Consider the following 20,086-nt stretch of genomic DNA (forward strand, 5'->3'; position numbering starts at 1 on the left):
TAGATCGCGTGTTTCCCATCCTGCACCTCTAATCAGTTCCTTTTTAGTTTGAATACTCACATTAAAGGGATAGTTCATGGAGGTGTACTCTGTCTTTGCAACCAAACAAAAGGCAATTTGTGACTTTTCATGCTTTCCCAACAGATCTGTTGCAAATATGTTTCTTGGGTTTGCCACTGGATCATAATGTGTAACTCTCACAATATTTCATTGATACAACTGCTTGACATCAGGTTGTGGCAGCTGCTGCTGTCACTGCTGCAAGGCGCAACTGATGATAATCCTGCATCATCGTCAAAATTTATCATTGCTTGTAGCAGGCAATATGCCTGTGTGGGCAATGACTATGGGCAATGACTCTGCTGCCAGACCCTCCTGCGATTAAAAGCCGAACTAAATCTGAGTAGCAAGTTGTGTACGTTATGAATCTGAAGTTCTTGTTTTCCCTGTTTTGATTTAATGGCAGCCGGTGCTGGATCCCAGAGGGTGCTTAGTTGAAAACCTGCATCCCTGTTGATAAGACTTTTCACTGTACAGATATGTACGGCCTACTTAACAACTCTCTCCCAGAAATATGATGCAGAGGATAAAATTTCCATCTGTTTACAAAGCATATGATATCCCGTGTCTAGGCAATGCTCTACTACCAATGATTTATCAAGTTGGTCCCAGGCGTGTACGACGGTGTTCGGTTGCAACATGCTAGCATGGTTCAGTATGTCTGTCCAGTGTAAGATTTTCCACATTGGCATGGGATTTTATACATGCTTCATTTCCACATGGCAAGGATATCGTTTCTGAAGAGAAATTTGTTAGCATCGAGTATAGATTTAAGTGTCAGGAAGTCGTTTCTGAAAGTATTTGTATGGAGTGCAGCCGCGTATGGGAGTGAAACATGGACGATAAATAGTTTGGACAAGAAGAGAATAGAAGCTTTCGAAATGTGGTGCTACTGAAGAATGCTGAAGAGTATATGGGTAGATCACATAACTAATGAGGAGGTATTAAACAGAATTGGGGAGAGGAGGAGTTTGTGGCACAACTTGACAAGGAGAAGGGACCGGTTGGTAGGACATATTCTGAGGCATCAGGGGATCACAAATTTAGCATTAGAGGGCAGCATGGAGGGTAAAAATTGTAGAGGGAGACCAAGAGCTCAATACACTAAGCAGATTCAGAAGGATTTAGGTTGCAGGAAGTACTGGGAGATGAAGAAGCTTGCACAGGATAGAGTAGCAAGGAGAGCTGCATCAAACCAGTCTCAGGACCGAAGACAACAACAACAACAACAACAACAACCAACAACAAATTTCCTAAGGCCAAGGTCATCTTTGACCGAGCACAATAAATTCCTCAATTTCACTGGTGGCCGTAAAACACTTGATGTCGTGTTTTTTTGAAAGTTCCTTCTATTCTCAAATACATGCAACCTAGAGCCGCACCAATCAAGGTCAACATCAGCTCAGCAGAAAGGAAGGCTCTGCGAGACTCATCATTTTACCTGCCGACAAGGGGAACGCCACCGTTGTCCTCTCAAGAGTTGAATTTAACAGCAATACGAAGGCACTGCTTGATGATCCTGCCTAAAGCAAGCTAAGAGAGGATCTGACTGGCAAAATCCAGAGAAAAACTTTAGATCTTCTCAAACAGAGTTCTACGAGGCTATGCCGAAAGTTTTTAGCAGAATGAGTGAAAAAAAATTTCTTTGCAAAAAAAGTTTACAATTTTTCAAAATACTCTCCATTAGTATGTATACATTTTTCCATTCTCTGAAACCACCTAGAAAATGTGCCAGTCCAAGCTTCTTTTGAGATGTCACTTAGTGCACTCTCGTACTGTGCAATGGCCTCTTCATCTGATGAAAACTGCTGCCCTAGAATTTTTTCCTTAGTCTTAGGGAACAGAAAGAAGTGACAGGGGGCCAAGTCAGGTGAATAGGGGGGATGGGGTTACGCTCGAACTTTTTCCTTCTCCAGAAAGTCCATCGTTTTGGCAGCCCTGTGCGCAGAAGCATTGTCGTGATGCAGCAGGTGCCCAGTCTTGGACTTTGGATGCTGTGACTTCCATGTGGCGATGACTTTTAGAAGACAATCATTCACGTACCATTCAACATTGACTGTACGACGTGTGTCCAAGGTCACAGAGGTGAGATGCCCAATCTTTGTGAAAAAGTTGCCACCACCATTTTTCCAGAGCTCCGACTTCGAACTTTTGTGGGCGATTCCTCCCGTGGAAAGCACCACACAGAAGACTGTCTCTTCGTTTCGGGCTCATAATGGTAGACCCACGTTTCATAACCTGTGACGATATTGTAGGTGTCTTGGGAATTCCCTCCACTGAATTTTTCAAGCATGATACGACACTAGTCCACTCTCGCCTCCTTTTGGCTTTCTGTCAGGGAATGTGGCACCCAACGGGCACATCTCTTACTAAGGCCTAAGTGACTACGAACGATGGTCTGTGCTGCTGTTGATCCAATATTTAGGGTCCCTTCAATGTCGCAAAATGTAAGATATGGATCTTCTTTGATCATTTTCCTCACAGCATCAATGTTTTAAGGACTCACAGCTGTTGCTGGCCGACCAGGACGACGTTCATCTTCAATTGACTGCCGACTCCTCAAAAACTCTCGAAACCAATTTCCAACTGTGGCCCTAGAAGGGGAAGCTTCACCAAAAACACGCAGTAAAGAAGAATGGCATTCTTCACCACTTAAACCCTTTTCATAATCGTAAAAAGTCATGGCGTGACAGCTCCATCCTGCGCCGTCTCTGACTTAGCACTGCCTGTGCTTTCTTACCGCACTGTGGGGGGATCACCGCTAGCCAGGGGCCGCGCGCGCACGTCCCAAGGTCGAAAAACATCACTCTTTCGAATGAAAACAACCCCATTGTCCTTCGCATTATGGTTTACAGGCTGCTAAAAACTTTCGGCATGGCCTCGTATCCCTTCTAAAGTGACCAAAAGCCTATGCCAACAGGCTACAGTTCCCCAAGACTGTATGGTCTGCCTAAGGTGCGGAAGGATGGGACTCCCCTTCGCCCAATAGTGAGCAACATTGGAGCTACTACTTACTTTCTGCTAAATCACTTCAGGCTAATTCCGGGTTGGTTCCTTTGAAAGGGCAGGGCCAACTTCCTTCCCCATCCTTACCTATTCTGATGAGACCGATGACCATGCCGTTTGATCTCCTCCCCCAAATCAACCCAACCCCCAACTTACTTTCTGGCCAAACATCTTACTACACCATTGGGACATCTCATAGGCAAGTGTAATCATCACATCCAGAATTCAGAGGACTTCGTAGGATTCCTGAAGACACCTCAGCTAGAAGCATCTGATATTTTGGTTAGTTTTGACATTATATCTTTGTTTACAAAGGTACATTTGCAGAAATCAGAGTTTATCAGCAGCCAGTTTGAGAAAGACATTGTGGCATTATTTAAACATGTGCTTACCTCAACTTATTTCTTATTGAATGACCAGTATTTTGAACAGGTCAACAGTGTTGCCATGGGAAGCCCTCTGTCTCCCATAGTGGCCAACTATTTTAGGGATGACTATGAGGAGGAAGTACTGCACCTGGCAAGTCTCAAACCTTCCTGTTTCCAGCAGTACATAAGACTATTACTTTTGCGGTGTGGCCTCATGGAACAGAAACATTACCTGTGTTTTCCGGCATCTGAACTCGCTCCATCCCAATACACAGTTCACAATGGAAGTGGAAAAGGATGGCACCTTACCATTCCTGGACATCATAATCAGAAGAAAAGCTGATGTGCACTGGGACACAGCATCTATCGCAAAACAACTCACACAGAGCTATATTTGTAGGCCCCAAGTTGTCATCATTCTGTGCAACATGTAGTGTCCTACACTCTTTGGTCCAGAGTGTACATGTAGTCTCAGGTGCCGACAGTGTACCTGGTCAGCTGCAACACCTGAGAATGGTAGTCCAACAGAATGGCTATTCTGATAGGCAGATATGCCATCCATTCCATTCTAAGCAAACTTGAAGCAGGGACGTAAATGAAGATGTGAAGGCACCCACTGCAACAGAGTTCTTGCCTTATTTTGGCAGCATGTCTTCAAGAATAGAAAGAATCCTCAAAAAGCACAACATTAAGTGTGTTTTTCGGCCACCAGCAAAACTGAGGAATTTATTGTGCTCAGTCAAAGACAATCTTGGCCTTAGGAAAAGTGGCGAGTATAAAATCCCATGCCAATATGGAAAATCTTTTATTGGACAGACATGCCAAACCGTGCAAGGATGTTATGACTAACACTATCATCATACAGCCTGGGGCAAACTGATAAATCAGCAGTAGTTGAGCATTGCCTGGACATGGGACATCATTTGCTTTACAATCAGATGGGAATCTTATCCCCAGCATCATCTTTCTGGGACTGTGTTGTTAAGGAGGCCGTACATATCCATACGGCGGAAAAGCTTAACAGGAATGCAGGTTCTCAATAAGCACTGCCTGGAATCCAGTGCTGCTGCCATTAAATCAAAACAGGGAAAGCTAGAACTTCCAATTCATCATGTGACACAACTTGCTGCTGAGATTTAGTTCAGCTTTTAACCACAGGAGCGTCCAGCAGCACAGTCACCACCTATAGCACATGTGCAGATGGCCTTTCTGAGGCTCCCAGCTGGGGGCACCAGGAGCACTGATGCTCTCGAACCACTGTGATGGAAAGACACCATCACACCAGATTCGGGTGAAGATGACGAGGAAATATCACTTTTAGTCAGACGCGAGACGTTTGATCATCTGACTGTGGATCCAATGTGGCCCAGGAGCTGTGTCGAGGCAATGTGCAAGGGTGCTGAGCAGTCCCCACTCTGTAAATGGGGTGCTATAGGGTTCACTGTGGTGTGTAGAGAACGAGAGGACTTTCCTTTTCATCTGCTGTTTGAGGGTGTGAATGGCTGGGGTATAGTTCTCCGACGCAGGTGTTCGAAGCATAGTGCTCAGTAACCACGTTTGCGTTGGTAGAGAGCACGCCATTGATGTTAACACCAGGGACACCCGTTGCAGTCTGGTACCCAAAAAGATGTCTGATCTTTGTCCAGACTTGGGACGGTGATGTACGGCACCCAATGGTCGACAAGTACCTCTCCCAACACCCCTGTTTCCGTCATTTTATAAGCAGGCAAAAGTGGGAATGGAGCTATTAGGTGCTCTAGGGAAGGGTGCTGCTTATGTTTCTGTAGTGCTCGCTGACACTTTCATTGCCTTAGTGACTTCTGGCGACTACCAAGGGACTGTCTTTCGCCAGGAGCACCCTATAGAAGGAGGGATCGTGTTTTCCACCACAGAAATTATCTTGGTAGTGACCTGTAGTGAGGTGAAGGGTACCCAGTCTACCTTGTTTAAAGTCCATCTGGGTAGGTGTCCATGGGCATGATGCCGGGAGAGTGACAAGAAGATGGGGAAATGGTCACTACCACACAGGTTGTCATGTGCTTTCCAGAGGATAGATGGGAGAAGGCCACGACTGCAAACAGAGTTCAATGTCCGAAAACGTGCCATGTGCCACACTGAAATGTGTGGCGACCCCAGTATTTAAGAGGCAGAGGTAAAGTTGTGACAGTAAATTTTTGACATCTCTGCCACAGCCAATAAGCATGGTTGCTATCCCACAAGGGGTTCTGGGCGTTAAAATCTCTGAAAGGTTTAGGAAGTTGATCAATCAGTGCAGGCAATATGTTCAGGGGTACCATGCCATTTGGAGGGAGATATACATTGCAGGCAGTTATTTCCTGCGTCGTCCGTGTCCTGACAGCTACAGCTTCAAGAGGAGTTTGAAGAAACACAGGTTCACTACAGACTCAGTTCAGGACATAAATGCAAACTCCACCTAAAACTCAATTATATTCATTATGGTTCTTTTAATATCCCGTTACCACGAAGGGCAGGGGTCCGCATTGTCGGGAACCAGGTTTCCTGGATGGCAATGCAGAAAGCATGTGTAGCTCAGCCAGGTGGTGGAAAAAACCGCCACAATCCCACTGGAGGATGACATGATTGTGAGACTGGGAAAGCATGAAACACTCAATGAGGCAATCTACACCTCAGGGTCACCTGCTGCCACTGACTTATTTACTGAACAGGCTATAGCCATTGTGTCAGGGTCTGGTGAGATCTAGGTCCTCAGTGGATGCCAGAATCTTCACCTCATCCTCAGATGCAGAGCTTGCAGGCACTGGTGGTGTGGGTGCCACTGCAATTCCCTTGGTCTTGGGGATCTTCTTTCTGGATTTCTCTCGCTGATCCTTGGGGTTTCTCTGGCTGGGAGGGCTTCACTGATTCAGTCTCCAGGACTGAGGCTGATCATGAAGCCCTAGGATCAGCTGCTTTTAAGCATTTCAGTCACTGGCAGGTGTCATCTTTCCCACTAGCAGAAACCTGGGAAGAGAGTGACCCAAGGAACACATTCCCAGAGAGAGGAGCCGAAGAAGACATACACTTCGCCGGCTGATAAGTGGGGACTGGTGTCCGCATTAGTTGGGGGAACAGTGCTCCCAAGATAGGTGTTTCAGGAGCAACAGGGAGGGAAATGCCACCACCATCAAGAGGGCAGGTGTAGCCTTCAGGTTCTGAGAGCCGACTGGAACTGATGAGACTATAACTGCTCTCGTAGCAGTGGCATAAGACGTAGGTCAGTCAGTCCAGGGTGTCGTATTCCATGTTTTTCCTTTCTTGCTGTAAAATCCTGCAGTTTGGTGAGCAAGAGTAGTGTCACTCTCTGCAGTTGACACAGATGGGAAGAGGAGCACAAGGAGTACTCGGATGGGATGGGATGGATGTCCACTATTTTGACATTGATGCTGGAAGTACAGCGGGAACACACATGCCCGAACTTCCAGCACTTAAATCACCATGTTTGGGGAGGGTTTTACGGCTTGACATCAAAGCGATAGATCATCATCTTGACCTTCTTGGGTAATGTGTTACCCTCAAAGGCCAAGGTGGAGGCACCGGTGGCAACCTGATTATCCGTCAGACCCCAATGGATGCAGCAGACGAAACGAACTCCTCATCGCTCTAAGTTGGTGAGCAGCTCGTCGTCAGACTGCAAAAGAAGGTCCCTGTGGAATATAATAACCTGGGCCATATTTAAGCTCTTATGAGGTGTGATCGTAACGGAAACATCCCCAGCTTGTCACAACCGAATAATGCCCTTGACTAGAATGCTTGCCGGCACTTGATCATCAGCAAATGATGATGTGCTACACTTCATAGAGCACCATCCACCCTGATACCACCCACTCCAACCAGGGGCCCTCACCATGGGCACCACCCAGCTGCAGCAAAGGCCACCTGGCATGACGCCCATTGCTGGGAGTCCCGATGCCTCAAGGTGACAGGCATCTACTCCTTGGCATACGTGGGGAATTAACGGCACAGGCATCAGCAGAGCGATCCCTATGTAGTCAGGAGGCTACAGCCAACAGGATACATGGCGGCCCCACCACAATGGGCTGGCTACCATGCTCGATATGAGGTACAAGGAATTCCATGGTCATCATTGGCGCAGAAAACAACACTGCATAGTGGGCAGAGGAAAAGGCACCCAGGAAGGTGTCCTCTCTCAAGAGCGGGACTACAATGCCACGACGAGAAAGTGAGGTAAAGATCTCAATGTATGATGGACACGATGCGCCATGCCCTTTCCCATTTTGCTCGCACTTCCAGAAAATTTTGAAAAATGGAGGTCAAACTCTACAGGGGACCATCACAAGGGCGAAAAGGTGTGATACTCCTTTTAGTCGCCTCTTACAACAGGCAGGAATACTTTAGGCCTATTCTAACCCCTGGTCCCAGAGGGCTCAATGAGGATTAATTTGCGCATGCATTGTTTGGTTTAGCAACAAAGTCCACTTTCATTTGGATGGGTTCATCAATAAGCAAAATTGACTCATTTGGTGGATTGAGAGTCAGCATTTCGCTATCGAGAAGTCTTCACCCTCAACAAGTGATTGAATGGTGTGCAATATCCAGTTACAGAATAATCTGTGTGATGTTTCTTTGATGGCACGGTGACTACTGAACAGTATGTGAAGGTTTTGGAAGATTATTTCATCCCCATTATACAAAGCGATCCTGATTTTGACAAGGTGTGGGACATATAAGATGTAACTTGACCCCACTGAGGCAGGATAGTGTTTGATATGGAGGAGCACTTTGGAGATTGCATTCTGACTCTGGTGTACCCGGAGGCCACTGGCATGGGCCTCGATTGGCAGCCGTGTTCTCTGGGTCTGAACACATGCAACTCCTTGTGCTGCTACATTAAAGACAAGGGTACAGCAAGAATCCCAAAACCACTGCTGAGCTGAAAACAACCATTCAGGTCATTGACAGCAACTATGTTCTGACACTTCAGCAGGTTATGCAGAATTTCGCTATTCGTCTGCACCACATCGTCACCACGGATGGCAGGCATATCGAACATGTCATAATCTACACTCCTGGAAATGGAAAAAAGAACACATTGACACCGGTGTGTCAGACCCACCATACTTGCTCCGGACACTGCGAGAGGGCTGTACAAGCAATGATCACACGCACGGCACAGCGGACACACCAGGAACCGCGGTGTTGGCCGTCGAATGGCGCTATCTGCGCAGCATTTGTGCACCGCCGCCGTCAGTGTCAGCCAGTTTGCCGTGGCATACGGAGCTCCATCGCAGTCTTTAACACTGGTAGCATGCCGCGACAGCGTGGACGTGAACCATATGTGCAGTTGACGGACTTTGAGCGAGGGCGTATAGAGGGCATTCGGGAGGCCGGGTGGACGTACCGCCGAATTGCTCAACATGTGGGGCGTGAGGTCTCCACAGTACATCGATGTCGTCGCCAGTGGTCGGCGGAAGGTGCACGTGCCCGTCGACCTGGGACCGGACCGCAGCGACGCACGGATGCACGCCAAGACCGTAGGATCCTACGCAATGCTGTAGGGGACCGCACCGCCACTTCCCAGCAAATTAGGGACACTGTTGCTCCTGGGGTACCGGCGAGGACCATTCGCAACCATCTCCATGAAGCTGGGCTACGGTCCCGCACACCGTTAGGCCGTCTTCCGCTCATGCCCCAACATCGTGCAGCCCGCCTCCAGTGGTGTCGCTACAGGCGTGAATGGAGGGACGAATGGAGGCGTGTCGTCTTCAGCAATGAGAGTCGCTTCTGCCTTGGTGCCAATGATGGTCGTATGCGTGTTTGGCGCCGTGCAGGTGAGCGCCACAATCAGGACTGCATACGACCGAGGCACACAGGGCCAACACCCGGCATCATGGTGTGGGGAGCGATCTCCTACACTGGCCGTACACCTCTGGTGATCGTCGAGGGGACACTGAATAGTGCACGGTGCATCCAAACCGTCATCGAACCCATCGTTCTACCATTCCTAGACCAGCAAGGGAACTTGCTGTTCCAACAGGACAATGCACATCCGCATGTATCCCGTGCCACCCAACGTGCTCTAGAAGGTGTTAGTCAACTACCCTGGCCAGCAAGATCTCCGGATCTGTCCCCCATTGAGCATGTTTGGGACTGGATGAAGCGTCGTCTCACGCGGTCTGCACGTCCAGCACGAACGCTGGTCCAACTGAGGCGCCAGGTGGAAATGGCATGGCAAGCTGTTCCACAGGACTACATCCAGCATCTCTACGATCGTCTCCATGGGAGAATAGCAGCCTGCATTGCTGCGAAAGGTGGATATACACTGTACTAGTGCCGACATTGTGCATGCTCTGTTGCCTGTGTCTATGTGCCTGTGGTTCTGTCAGTGTGATCATGTGATGTATCTGACCCCAGGAATGTGTCAATAAAGTTTCCCCTTCCTGGGACAATGAATTCACGGTGTTCTTATTTCAATTTCCAGGAGTGTAAATCCAAATATCTGTAGTGATGTTTACATGTTGAAATAAAGTGTGTGCACACCATAGTTTGTAACTAATTTAAGTTTTTGCTTCATATAGTTCAATAATTGTCACCCTGTACATTTAAGCAGAATCTTCCTTTCTATATTTGTATAAAGAATGTTATAATACAGAGGCAACGTCTGGATCTCTGGAAATTGCTTTACACTTTTTTGATGCTATAAATTAAAATGTCATAGTACTTCATACTTACAAGGCAAGAAACTGCCAAATGACTGCCAACAACCCACACGATTTGTAGGTAATTCCTGTTGTCAGCAGCAGAGAAGAATATTACTCCCCAAAACGTGTGAAGGAGAATCATGCAAAGTGTGAATGCTGCTGATGTTATGAAGAACAAGTCAGAACCACCCTTGAGACCCATTGTCGCTGGGCCAACAGCATCTGCCAGTACATTTACTAATGAAAATGCACCACTCATTACACCAAAGCCCATGCCAGACACTAGAACAAAATTGTAAGAATTAAATTCATATATTTATTAATGGAGTAACAACTTAAATATTTTATGAGTTTGAGGGGATGATGTAAGCACATACAACATTAAAATCTGACTATATTCATTTCAGAAGACACTATCTTCAAATGAATGCAATAAACCTACGTTACATTAAGTCAAAGACATGGATAAGGAAGAATGTATCATTGAACACAGGAATATTTCAGTTTTATGACGACATTCTAAATTACAAAATTTACTCTTCTTTTGATCTCCTGGGCATTTCATTCACCATGGAAATTAACAACTTTATGATGGTATACTTCAATATTTTCCAGAGTTATCAGTTTAAGGTTAATCTGAGTACAAGAGTTCTTTAGTTCTTGTATTATTACTTCTTTCTAACGATATATGACGAACTCCCTAAAAGAATTCTAGAATGTAACGACTTGCGGAGTGTGTAGACTGGCTACCACTGGAACTTGTGAAGACATGTCTCACATCTTGAGAAACATACAAATTGCTTTAAGAGGTTACTACTACCCTCTAATTTCAAGTTTACTTCTGATATGGAGGAGGAAAATAAATCTCTCAATATGTACACCACCTCCCTTCAGTACTAATTATTGTTCATAAGGCCCTCAATATGTGAAAGTCAAGACTACTATTTGTATTCAGTTACATCTGAAACTATCATACTAGGTATTTGCCAACTGGTTAATTCTAGAAAGTGTTGTACATTATTTTTGTGGACCTCGTTTCTTATGGACAATACTCTGATTGTAAATCCAGGCAAGACTTGAAAACAGTCTTCACAGCTTCAGTTCTGCTAGCACGCGCTTACTTCCCACATTCTACAGGAAGTCTCCCACATTCCTTGCTGTACTGGGATGCCCGAGAGAAAGAATATTGCACAAATAGCTTAATAGCATCAGACGTTCTTCCAGAATAGGGGAAAAGTTTAATACCCTATTGATGATGAGGTAATTAGAGACTGAGCACAGGCTCACACTGAGGAAGTACGGGAGAAGGAAACTTGACAATCTTTTGAAGGGGACAATTGTTGAATTTGCCTTTTAAGTGATTCAAGGAAACCACAGAAAATCTGGCTTCAGATGAGCAGACAGAATTTCCTCCAAAATTTGAGTCCAGTGTCCTACCAGTGCCACCTCGCTTGATAGCAAATGGAAGGAAGTAAACAGAGCTGTGAAATTTAACAAGCATGATAGACGTATGGGCAGAATTGCAGTTGTGAAAATGGATAAAGCGTTGTGCCTTTCACCGAGCAGCACAACATGCAAAAAACAAGGGCCAAGCAATGAGTGCCATTTGAACTTCTGGTAGCTCTTGACCCCATCACAAGCAAAATAGTGGAACGATGTACACTGTTGAACTAATGCATTATGATCACCTGCCTAAATTGTGTAGGTCCATCTTTGAAACTCAATACAGCAGTGATTATACATGGCATGGGCTCAGCAAGTCCTTTGTAAGTTTCCAGACACATGTAGCAACAGATCTTATGCACCTGATATGCAACTACTGCATATTACAAGTTAGTGATTTGTAGATGCAGAGCTAGCACCCAATAGCATCATAGATGTGTTCCATCAGCCTCAGATCAGGTGAATTTGGTGATGAAACAGCAATGTGATATCACTACCATGCTCCTTACAGCATTGCAACAGAATTCTGACCTCATGAGATCGAATGTTATCCAATTGGAAGAAGCCTTTGCCATCAGGGAAGACATCAAGCATGATGGATGTTAGCGGTCTGCAATGATGTAAATGCACTCCACAGCTATCGCAGTGCCTTTGATCATCACAGGTCCCACGGAAGCTGATGTGAGCAGCCAAAAGCAAAACACACCCTAGCGGCCTGCATCTGCACTGTGGTGCATTTTCCATGAAGTTGTTTGTCTGGATATCGATGTATACAGGTACTGTGATCTACATGGTGTAACAAGAAAAGTGATTCATGCAACCAGACAACAAGTTTTCATTGATACATGGACCAATCTTGATGCAATCTTAACTGACAATATCGCTACATCATCATGAGCAATAAATAGGAGTCTTCTGTTGTGGAGCCCCATGTTCAAATATGTATAGTGAATGGTGATCCCCAAAACACTTGTGGACTGCTGGACTATCATTACACTATCTTGTCAGATCTGAAACAGGCCACCTTTGAACTCCATGTTCTGTGGTAAGGTGTGGATGTCCAACACCTCATGCAACCATCGTGTAACAGTCTTTCAGCCAATCAATACCTTCATGTGCGATAACAATGGTGAAGTCACTGATGACAGCGGCACAAAAGCAGTGTTACTAAACACAATTTTCTGATACTCCTTCACCAAAGAAGTAGTAAATATTTCTGAATTCCAATCAAGAACAACGGCCAAGATGAGAAACATAGAAGTCAATATCCTCGGTGTAGCAAAGCAGCTTGAATCACATAATAAAAACAAAGCCAGATTGTATACCAGTCAGGTTCCTTTCAGAGTATGCTGATACAATAGCTCCATCTTTTGCAATTATATACAACTGCTCATTCACAGAAAGATCCGCACCTAAAGACTGGAAAATTGCTCAAGTCACACTAATACCCAAAAAGGAAAGTAGGAGTAATCCACTGAATTACAGGGCCATATCACTAACATCGATTTGCAGTAGGGTTTTGGAACATATGCTGTATTCAAATATTATGAAGTATGTCAAAGAAAATTATTTATTTACAGTCAGCACGAATTCAAAAAACATTGTTCTTTCCAGAAAGCTTTCTACACCATTCCTCACAACTATGGAATATCACCTCAGTTGTGCGACTGGTCAGAAAGTTCACAGCAAGCAAAACAGAAGCAATATTTGGCATCCCCAAGGAATAGTTATAGGCCCTCTATCGTTCCTGATCTATATTTACGACATAGGAGACAATCTGAGTAGTCCTCTTAGATTGATTGCAGATGATGCTGTCATTTAGTCTTGTAAAGTCATCAGGTGTAAAAATGAATTGCAAAATGATTTAGATACAATATCTGTATGGTGCCAAAAGTGGCAATTGACCCTGAATAAAGAAAAATGTGAAGTTATTCACACGAGTACTGAAAGAAATCCACAAAATTTTGATTACGCAATAAGTCACACAAACCTGAAGGTTGTAAATTCAACTAAATACTTGGGGATTACAATTACAAATAACTTAAAATGGAATGATCACTTAGATAATGATGTGGGTAGAGGAAACCAAAGATTGTGATTCATTGGCAGAACACTTAGAAGGTGCGACAGGTCTACTAAAGAGGCTGCTTACAACACACTTTTTCACCATATTCTGGAGTACTGCTGTGCAGTGTGGGGTCCACATCAGGTGAGACTAATGGACAACATTGAAGAAGTCCAAAGAAAGGCAGCTCATTTTGCATTATTCCAAAATAGGAGACAGAGCTAAAGAAATGATGTGTGAATTGGAGTGGCAATCATTAAAACAAAGGCGTTTTTCGTTTAGATGGGATCTTCTCATGAAGTTTCAATCAGCAGTTTTCTCCACCGACTGCGTAAACATTCTGTTGGCACCCACCTGCATAGGGAGAAATGATCATCACAATAAAATAAGAAATCGGGGCTCACACAGCAAAATTTAAGTGCTCATTTTTCCCACGTGCCATTCAAGAGTTGAGCAGTAGAGAGACAGCTTGAAAGTGCTTCACTGAACTCTCTGCCAGGCACTTTATCGACAATAGCAGAGTAATCACGTAGATGTAGATGTATTTGGATGCTCACAACTGTAGTATGCAAACAGCCAAGCAGCTTCACCAGTACTGAGATGATAGTTCCCCGTGCTGCGCCATAAAAATATGCCAAGAAGTCTCTTACGCCAGTGGCTTTCCCCATTTACAAATTGTATCACATTTGTCCCTGTTCCACTTACAAACATTGCTTACAATGCAACATGTCCACATCATCACCAGGTGGCACTCAATCTAGCTGTATGCAGTGGTCATATGTTTCGGCTCATCAGTGTATGTGACTGAAATTAACCAGACAGCATGGCAAGTATTGACAAAGCACAAATAAATAATGTTACAGAACTGGACCATATAGTCTGTGACAAAATGTCATGTCGTGTGAAGACACCCACATACTTGAGTTACAGTCTCTAAAAATTGTGGCAAGTATTCATAGGCCATCTCCACATCCTTTGGTCTGTCATTAATCACCAATTGTGGTGTCTGCAGGACAGTGATGAAGTTTCTGACTACGCCACTCCAGGTATGTTCAATAGACAAATGTGCATGAGAGGGAAGTGGTAGCATCTATTGCTCAGCATGTATGGCTGGATGTTGTGTAAGCAGGCCTTTTGAGAAATGGTAGAGAGGCAGTACCTATGGCTCCGAGTCCTTCCTCATGTAACAATTACTGTTCATACTGTTGAGTTCACATTTTGTATCTGACAAATAATCACACTTAGCACTTGTCAGTTATGATACTCAACAATGCAAACAATCAAACTTATCAATGCTGCAGCATCTTACATGCAGGTATCCATTGCTACAGAGGAGTGTGAAACAGTACTCATTCAAAAACATTACATTCTGCCACTTAAAACACACGGCAACAATTGTTACAAATCTGTCTCCACTGAAGCTTTCTTGGATTATGAGCAATGGATTGCATGCCACCTTAGCATGCCTAAGGCACACTGCATTGCACCATCAACACAGTGCTCTAGTATAATGTCAACACTCTGGATGAAGTTGCAAGTTTCCTACAACCACAAAGAGAAGCTGGAGGATATCCCACACAGAGGTCAAATTGTGTGTCTCAGTACCAGCTAATGACTGCATAGAACTCAATTCTGTGAGCCAGTTTTACACACAGCATTTTAACAGTGTCCTCTCATAAAATATGAAGCATCACAAACTTATTTCTCAACAGCAAATATTTCTGCAGAGTCCATTCTCATCCAAATGCCATCAATGACATAACATGATCAAACAAGACAGAGCACTGTTTTGCCTTTGTGCATGTCTTTCTGTAATCTTAATTGGTTATTGCTAGTACACTGTTCCACATACCTCTATGTTAGAATTAATTTTGCATAATATTCCTGGATATCACATTTTCATTTACGATTTTCTTTCTTCTTTTTTTTCAAAGATTTGTGCAGCTTCTCTAATGATCACAATTACTAACAGAAAGAATTACAAAACTGTTCACACTTTGGAAAGGAATACAGAGCAACAGAAGCATATAAAACAGTGGACAAACGCGTTTACTGTGTACTAGGCTCTTCTACTGCATGCTCCTGTTTGCTAGTTGTTTCTCTCAGTCAGAGCAAATCAGCTGATAGTATATAGCCAACAAGAATCATTCAAGCTAATGATTTCTTTTGGAGAATTATGCAAATTGGGTTGTTTTCAATATGGTTCAGCTACTGACCAGTAGCAGGAACCCTAGGTTCAGCTGGAGTGAGACAAATTGACTTAGTTGCAAAAACCAAAGAATCTGAACACAAAAATATGGCTGCTATCATACACTGACGTGCAGTGTGGCACACAATATATGCTCATCATTGCAACAACATATCAGCATGTATAATTTGCAATTTTACTAAAAATTGTGACAATTTGGTTAAATTCTAACCTAATAGTGAAAAGTGCCAGTTAACTAACCCACAGGAAATTGTGAACAAGCATTCTGATTGGCTTCCAACAACCAACTTATGATTCAACATAACCACTTCCCAGAATTAGTTGCCCCAAAAGTGACCAACTGCAGCACACAATGGAAAAGCAGTACACCGTAAGCACATTTTTACTGAATAAAAGGTGTTAAGGAGAAAAATCCAGTCTGCAGTTGGATCACTTTACAGGTAATTTATTTGTGTGTAGATTGATACATAATTTGATAGCTACAAATTTCACGCCTTCCAGTGAAAGGCGCAAAGTCACTGGAAGGCACTGCAGATCCCTATATTGTAATTGTGAATCTCTCTTCCCTCAAACAACTGGTTTGTCAACAAAATTTATCATCAATGGATAAATGTATTATGGGCAGGAGGAGCAACAGTTAATATTCCAGGTTGTTTAAAAGAACACCTACATGTATTTTGATATAATTATCAAAAGAAATATGCAGCCCACACTGGACAACAGAAATTTATTTACAAGTTCAAAATTAACATATGCAACTCATGTACATTTCTATTTGAGTGAACAAGTGGCCATTCACTTCATTTTGCATTACAGATATATGTAGCACGCAGAATTCCTGGGACATGAGGAGGAAAAATTTATTCGCTCCATACATAAAATACATAAAATTACTGGCAATTTGACCATTTCCTCTGTAGTCTACTTTAAAATTTATCATTCTATCACTACATTTATTCATCACCCCTGCGAAACAGAATATTAAAAGGAGTTCCAAAGAATTGAACAGGTGAAGACAATTTTTTTCACAAACCTCCCATAAGTTAGTTTTTTTCAAATCTTTTGATCTCTGAGATACACAAAATCTTATTAATAGATGTTTCATGACAACAGTGCCACAGCTATTTTTGGAGGGCTCTTCTTTTTCCCCAGTTGTAAGGGACCAAAAACTATTTTTATTCTTTCCAGATCAGTCCTGCTTCAGACGGCTTTTTTCCCCACCAGTTTACATATATGGGTCCTTTACATTATTTAGTTATGGTAAATGTAATATTATTCACATATTACGTACTCTGATGGCTTTACTGAAGTCATTTAAAATACATAATTCTACTATTCATATTTTCAGAAGTAAACCATATTTGTGATCCCTGAGTAAAGGAAATATGTTGAGTCAACATTCAATTTTGCTTTTCATGCACATACGCAATTTTAGGACAAAAAATTGGCTGATAACTATATACCACCAGCTGATAAACCACTATGTAGGAGACCATAAAGTGATTTAAAAACTGCCCTTTGACAATCACAGGAGCAATAAATACTTCACAGAAACTGGGAACTAAAAATCTGAAAAGTGAGTACTCTGTTTTTCTTCATTCATTCAATATTTTAGATCCAAACAACCGATTCTCCAGCTTGCTGGTACCATAAAGAGTCAATACATTCTTTTCACAACAAATTAATACTTTTCACACTAATATTTATGAAATGTGATATAGCAGATTGCTGTAAAAAGCAAGAGCCCCAGATTGTAGGCAAATTTACAATTATTTTTATTTGGACTATCTACATAATTGGTCAAATTGAACATTTTTCGGTTTCAGTATACCTGTATATTCATTTAACAACTTCTTACCATAGGCCAAAACATGCTTGCTGTTTGTGATCTGCGTGTCTGCATCGGTTACTTTCTTCAAACCCACTTCAGCTTTCTGGAGTAATTTATAAATAAGAAACCTAAAGATTTCTTGAAAAAACACTGAGAAAACCAGCCCAAACGCCAACTTGCTTTTAAGTGGAACTACTATAAACCACCATAACGATGAAATCAGTAATGACAGGAGCCAGAAAAATGCGCTGTAAAATGATAAGGAACACATTAAAAAGAATATATGATTGCAAATATAATGCGTCATAGCCACAAGTAACAAATTAATGATCTGCAGTGTTAAATGCTTCCAATTCAAATATGGTAAATATTCAGGAATATTAATAGTTACAACAGTCAAATCAAGAAAGAATATTTCGGGGGCTGCAATTAAAAACATGGGGAACGTACCTGGCAATTAAAATTATAATTCTAATAGGATCCTTGGCTATTGTAAATGTAAACATTGCAAGCGGTGGACCAAAGGCCAGGAAGGCACATCCAAAAAATTCCATAACAGTCATTGTGACCGTTTGTATAAGGCTCTTAAAATGAAGCCTGTGTTATCTATCTATCTCACGATGCTATATATGGAAGGATCGGCCTACACTTAACACCATTTGTTCACTGTTCCCTGGATCGCTAAACGTCAGCTTCAACATCCATCCACACTTCAACACCATTGAAATAATCACCTGTCACACATAATCTCACAAACGACTTTGCACTTGCTTTTTCACGAGTGTCAAAACTTCAGTCACAAACGTTGGTTTGAATGTTGTTATATCTCTGATACGTAAACTGTTGTATATTGTACGCTGAGTCAGAGTACTTACAAGATTCGGGAATTTCTCCCTTCTTGGTAGTATCAATAGTAGTTGATGGTGACTGAATATATATAATCTCGATATCCCATATACATGGGACTCTGCGTTATTAGATTCCAAAACGCGATGTTGTTTTACATAAAACCAACAAACACTAATGCCCCCGGCACACGGGAAGAGGCAGCTAACGTTGATTTGCACGCAGATGGGAAATCCAAAGTCACGAAACGCATCGGCGTCTGCACACCACCAGCTGGTTAAAGGGGACCTCACGCGTAAATAATATTAGACCGCCAATATGTTGAGCGTCTGAGTGTTCATATTGACGATTGTCAATACTTGAAGTACTGAAGAGCAGTGTTGATGGCTCTCAAAAATTCTCAATGTTGCCAATACATACTATGAGGCAAAGCAAAGACGGTTTGACAATATTCCCCATTCATACGTTAACAGAGCTACATGAACCAGCCACATGCCATTAGTGTGCATTGTTATAGTTCCAATTCGCTCTTGCTAAGTACATAGACTAGTCGCCTTCGTGTGTATCATACATCATACCCAGTTTTTCAAAGTATTTTCTTAACATAAAACAGTTTTAATATGTCTGTGCAAGGATAAACCCTTTTCGCATGGTCTATAGAGGATTCTCTATGATACTTCTTACTTTATTAATCTGAAAAAATAGCATAGGTTCGTGAATTACAAGGCAGTTTGAAGAAACCCTTCCACTTCGAAAAACTACGTCATATATCTGTAATGACTAGAAAGAGGTCTGTGAAATGCATGTCATTTCCACGAAACTATCACAAGTCGTAAAGGATGTTTTACATTGTAATTGCGTAAACCTATCCTTGCCAGGCAGTTACAATTGCTTCACAGGTTTCCATAGAGTTTTATTAACTGTGTTTGCTAATATTACAGAACTAAACTTCGAGCATTCTCAAGGCCTGCCTGTAGCCAGAAATCGCAAAGTTACCATACTCTTACTCTCGTAGAATGCCTCTCTGATTAATGTATTTTATTTCATATCGACATTAATAACTTTTCATATGCTGCAGGGACAATTTATGAAAACTTTCAGGTCCATAGTTCTGATCTCAATCAACAGATTAACGGCTGACCAGTCGCTGTTTTTTTTTTTTTCCTCCTCTTTTTTTTTTTTTTTAAAGCACTCTGGGGACCATTCCTTCTTTGTCATTGTTTTCTGTTGTCTGCAAACTACAGCTAATATAATTACAGCATTCGCTTTGTTTTGTGTGTTCAACAACTTAACCTTGTAAAACTGCATTGTCAACTGATAGTTTTTGTCAGTATTATTGATGGTGGGGAGTTGCTTCAGTGTACTGAATATTTGGAAGACTACTATCATCAATGAACACTGAACATGTGGAGGTCCCTTAATGCGATTTCGCGCTCTCAGCACTCTCCAGCGGCTGTTGCGGCTTCATTTGGCTCGCAAACTATACAGTTTGTTCATGAAAATTAACAAACATGGAATTTTCACGCGAGCTCTATTAAAATTCATATTTCCTTCCGTGAACACATGCTCATCATGTGG

General features: G+C 42.8%; 1 protein-coding gene across 1 annotated transcript in view; it reads right to left on the minus strand.

Annotated features, from left to right (window-relative positions):
* Positions 1-18,499, minus strand: part of LOC126355062 (gamma-secretase subunit Aph-1) — a 22,802-nt gene extending 4,303 nt beyond the window's left edge. The window contains exons 1-3 of the mRNA XM_050005230.1: positions 18,113-18,499; positions 17,690-17,910; positions 10,146-10,396 (exon numbers count right to left, since the gene is read on the minus strand). Of these exons, the coding sequence (XP_049861187.1) occupies positions 10,146-10,396; positions 17,690-17,910; positions 18,113-18,225 (585 nt within the window). The 5' untranslated portion in view covers positions 18,226-18,499. The remainder of the gene's footprint in view (positions 1-10,145; positions 10,397-17,689; positions 17,911-18,112) is intronic.
* Positions 18,500-20,086: the final 1,587 nt, after the last annotated feature.

This window comes from Schistocerca gregaria, chromosome 3 (assembly GCF_023897955.1).
Source record: "Schistocerca gregaria isolate iqSchGreg1 chromosome 3, iqSchGreg1.2, whole genome shotgun sequence".
Taxonomy (NCBI): domain Eukaryota; kingdom Metazoa; phylum Arthropoda; class Insecta; order Orthoptera; family Acrididae; genus Schistocerca; species Schistocerca gregaria.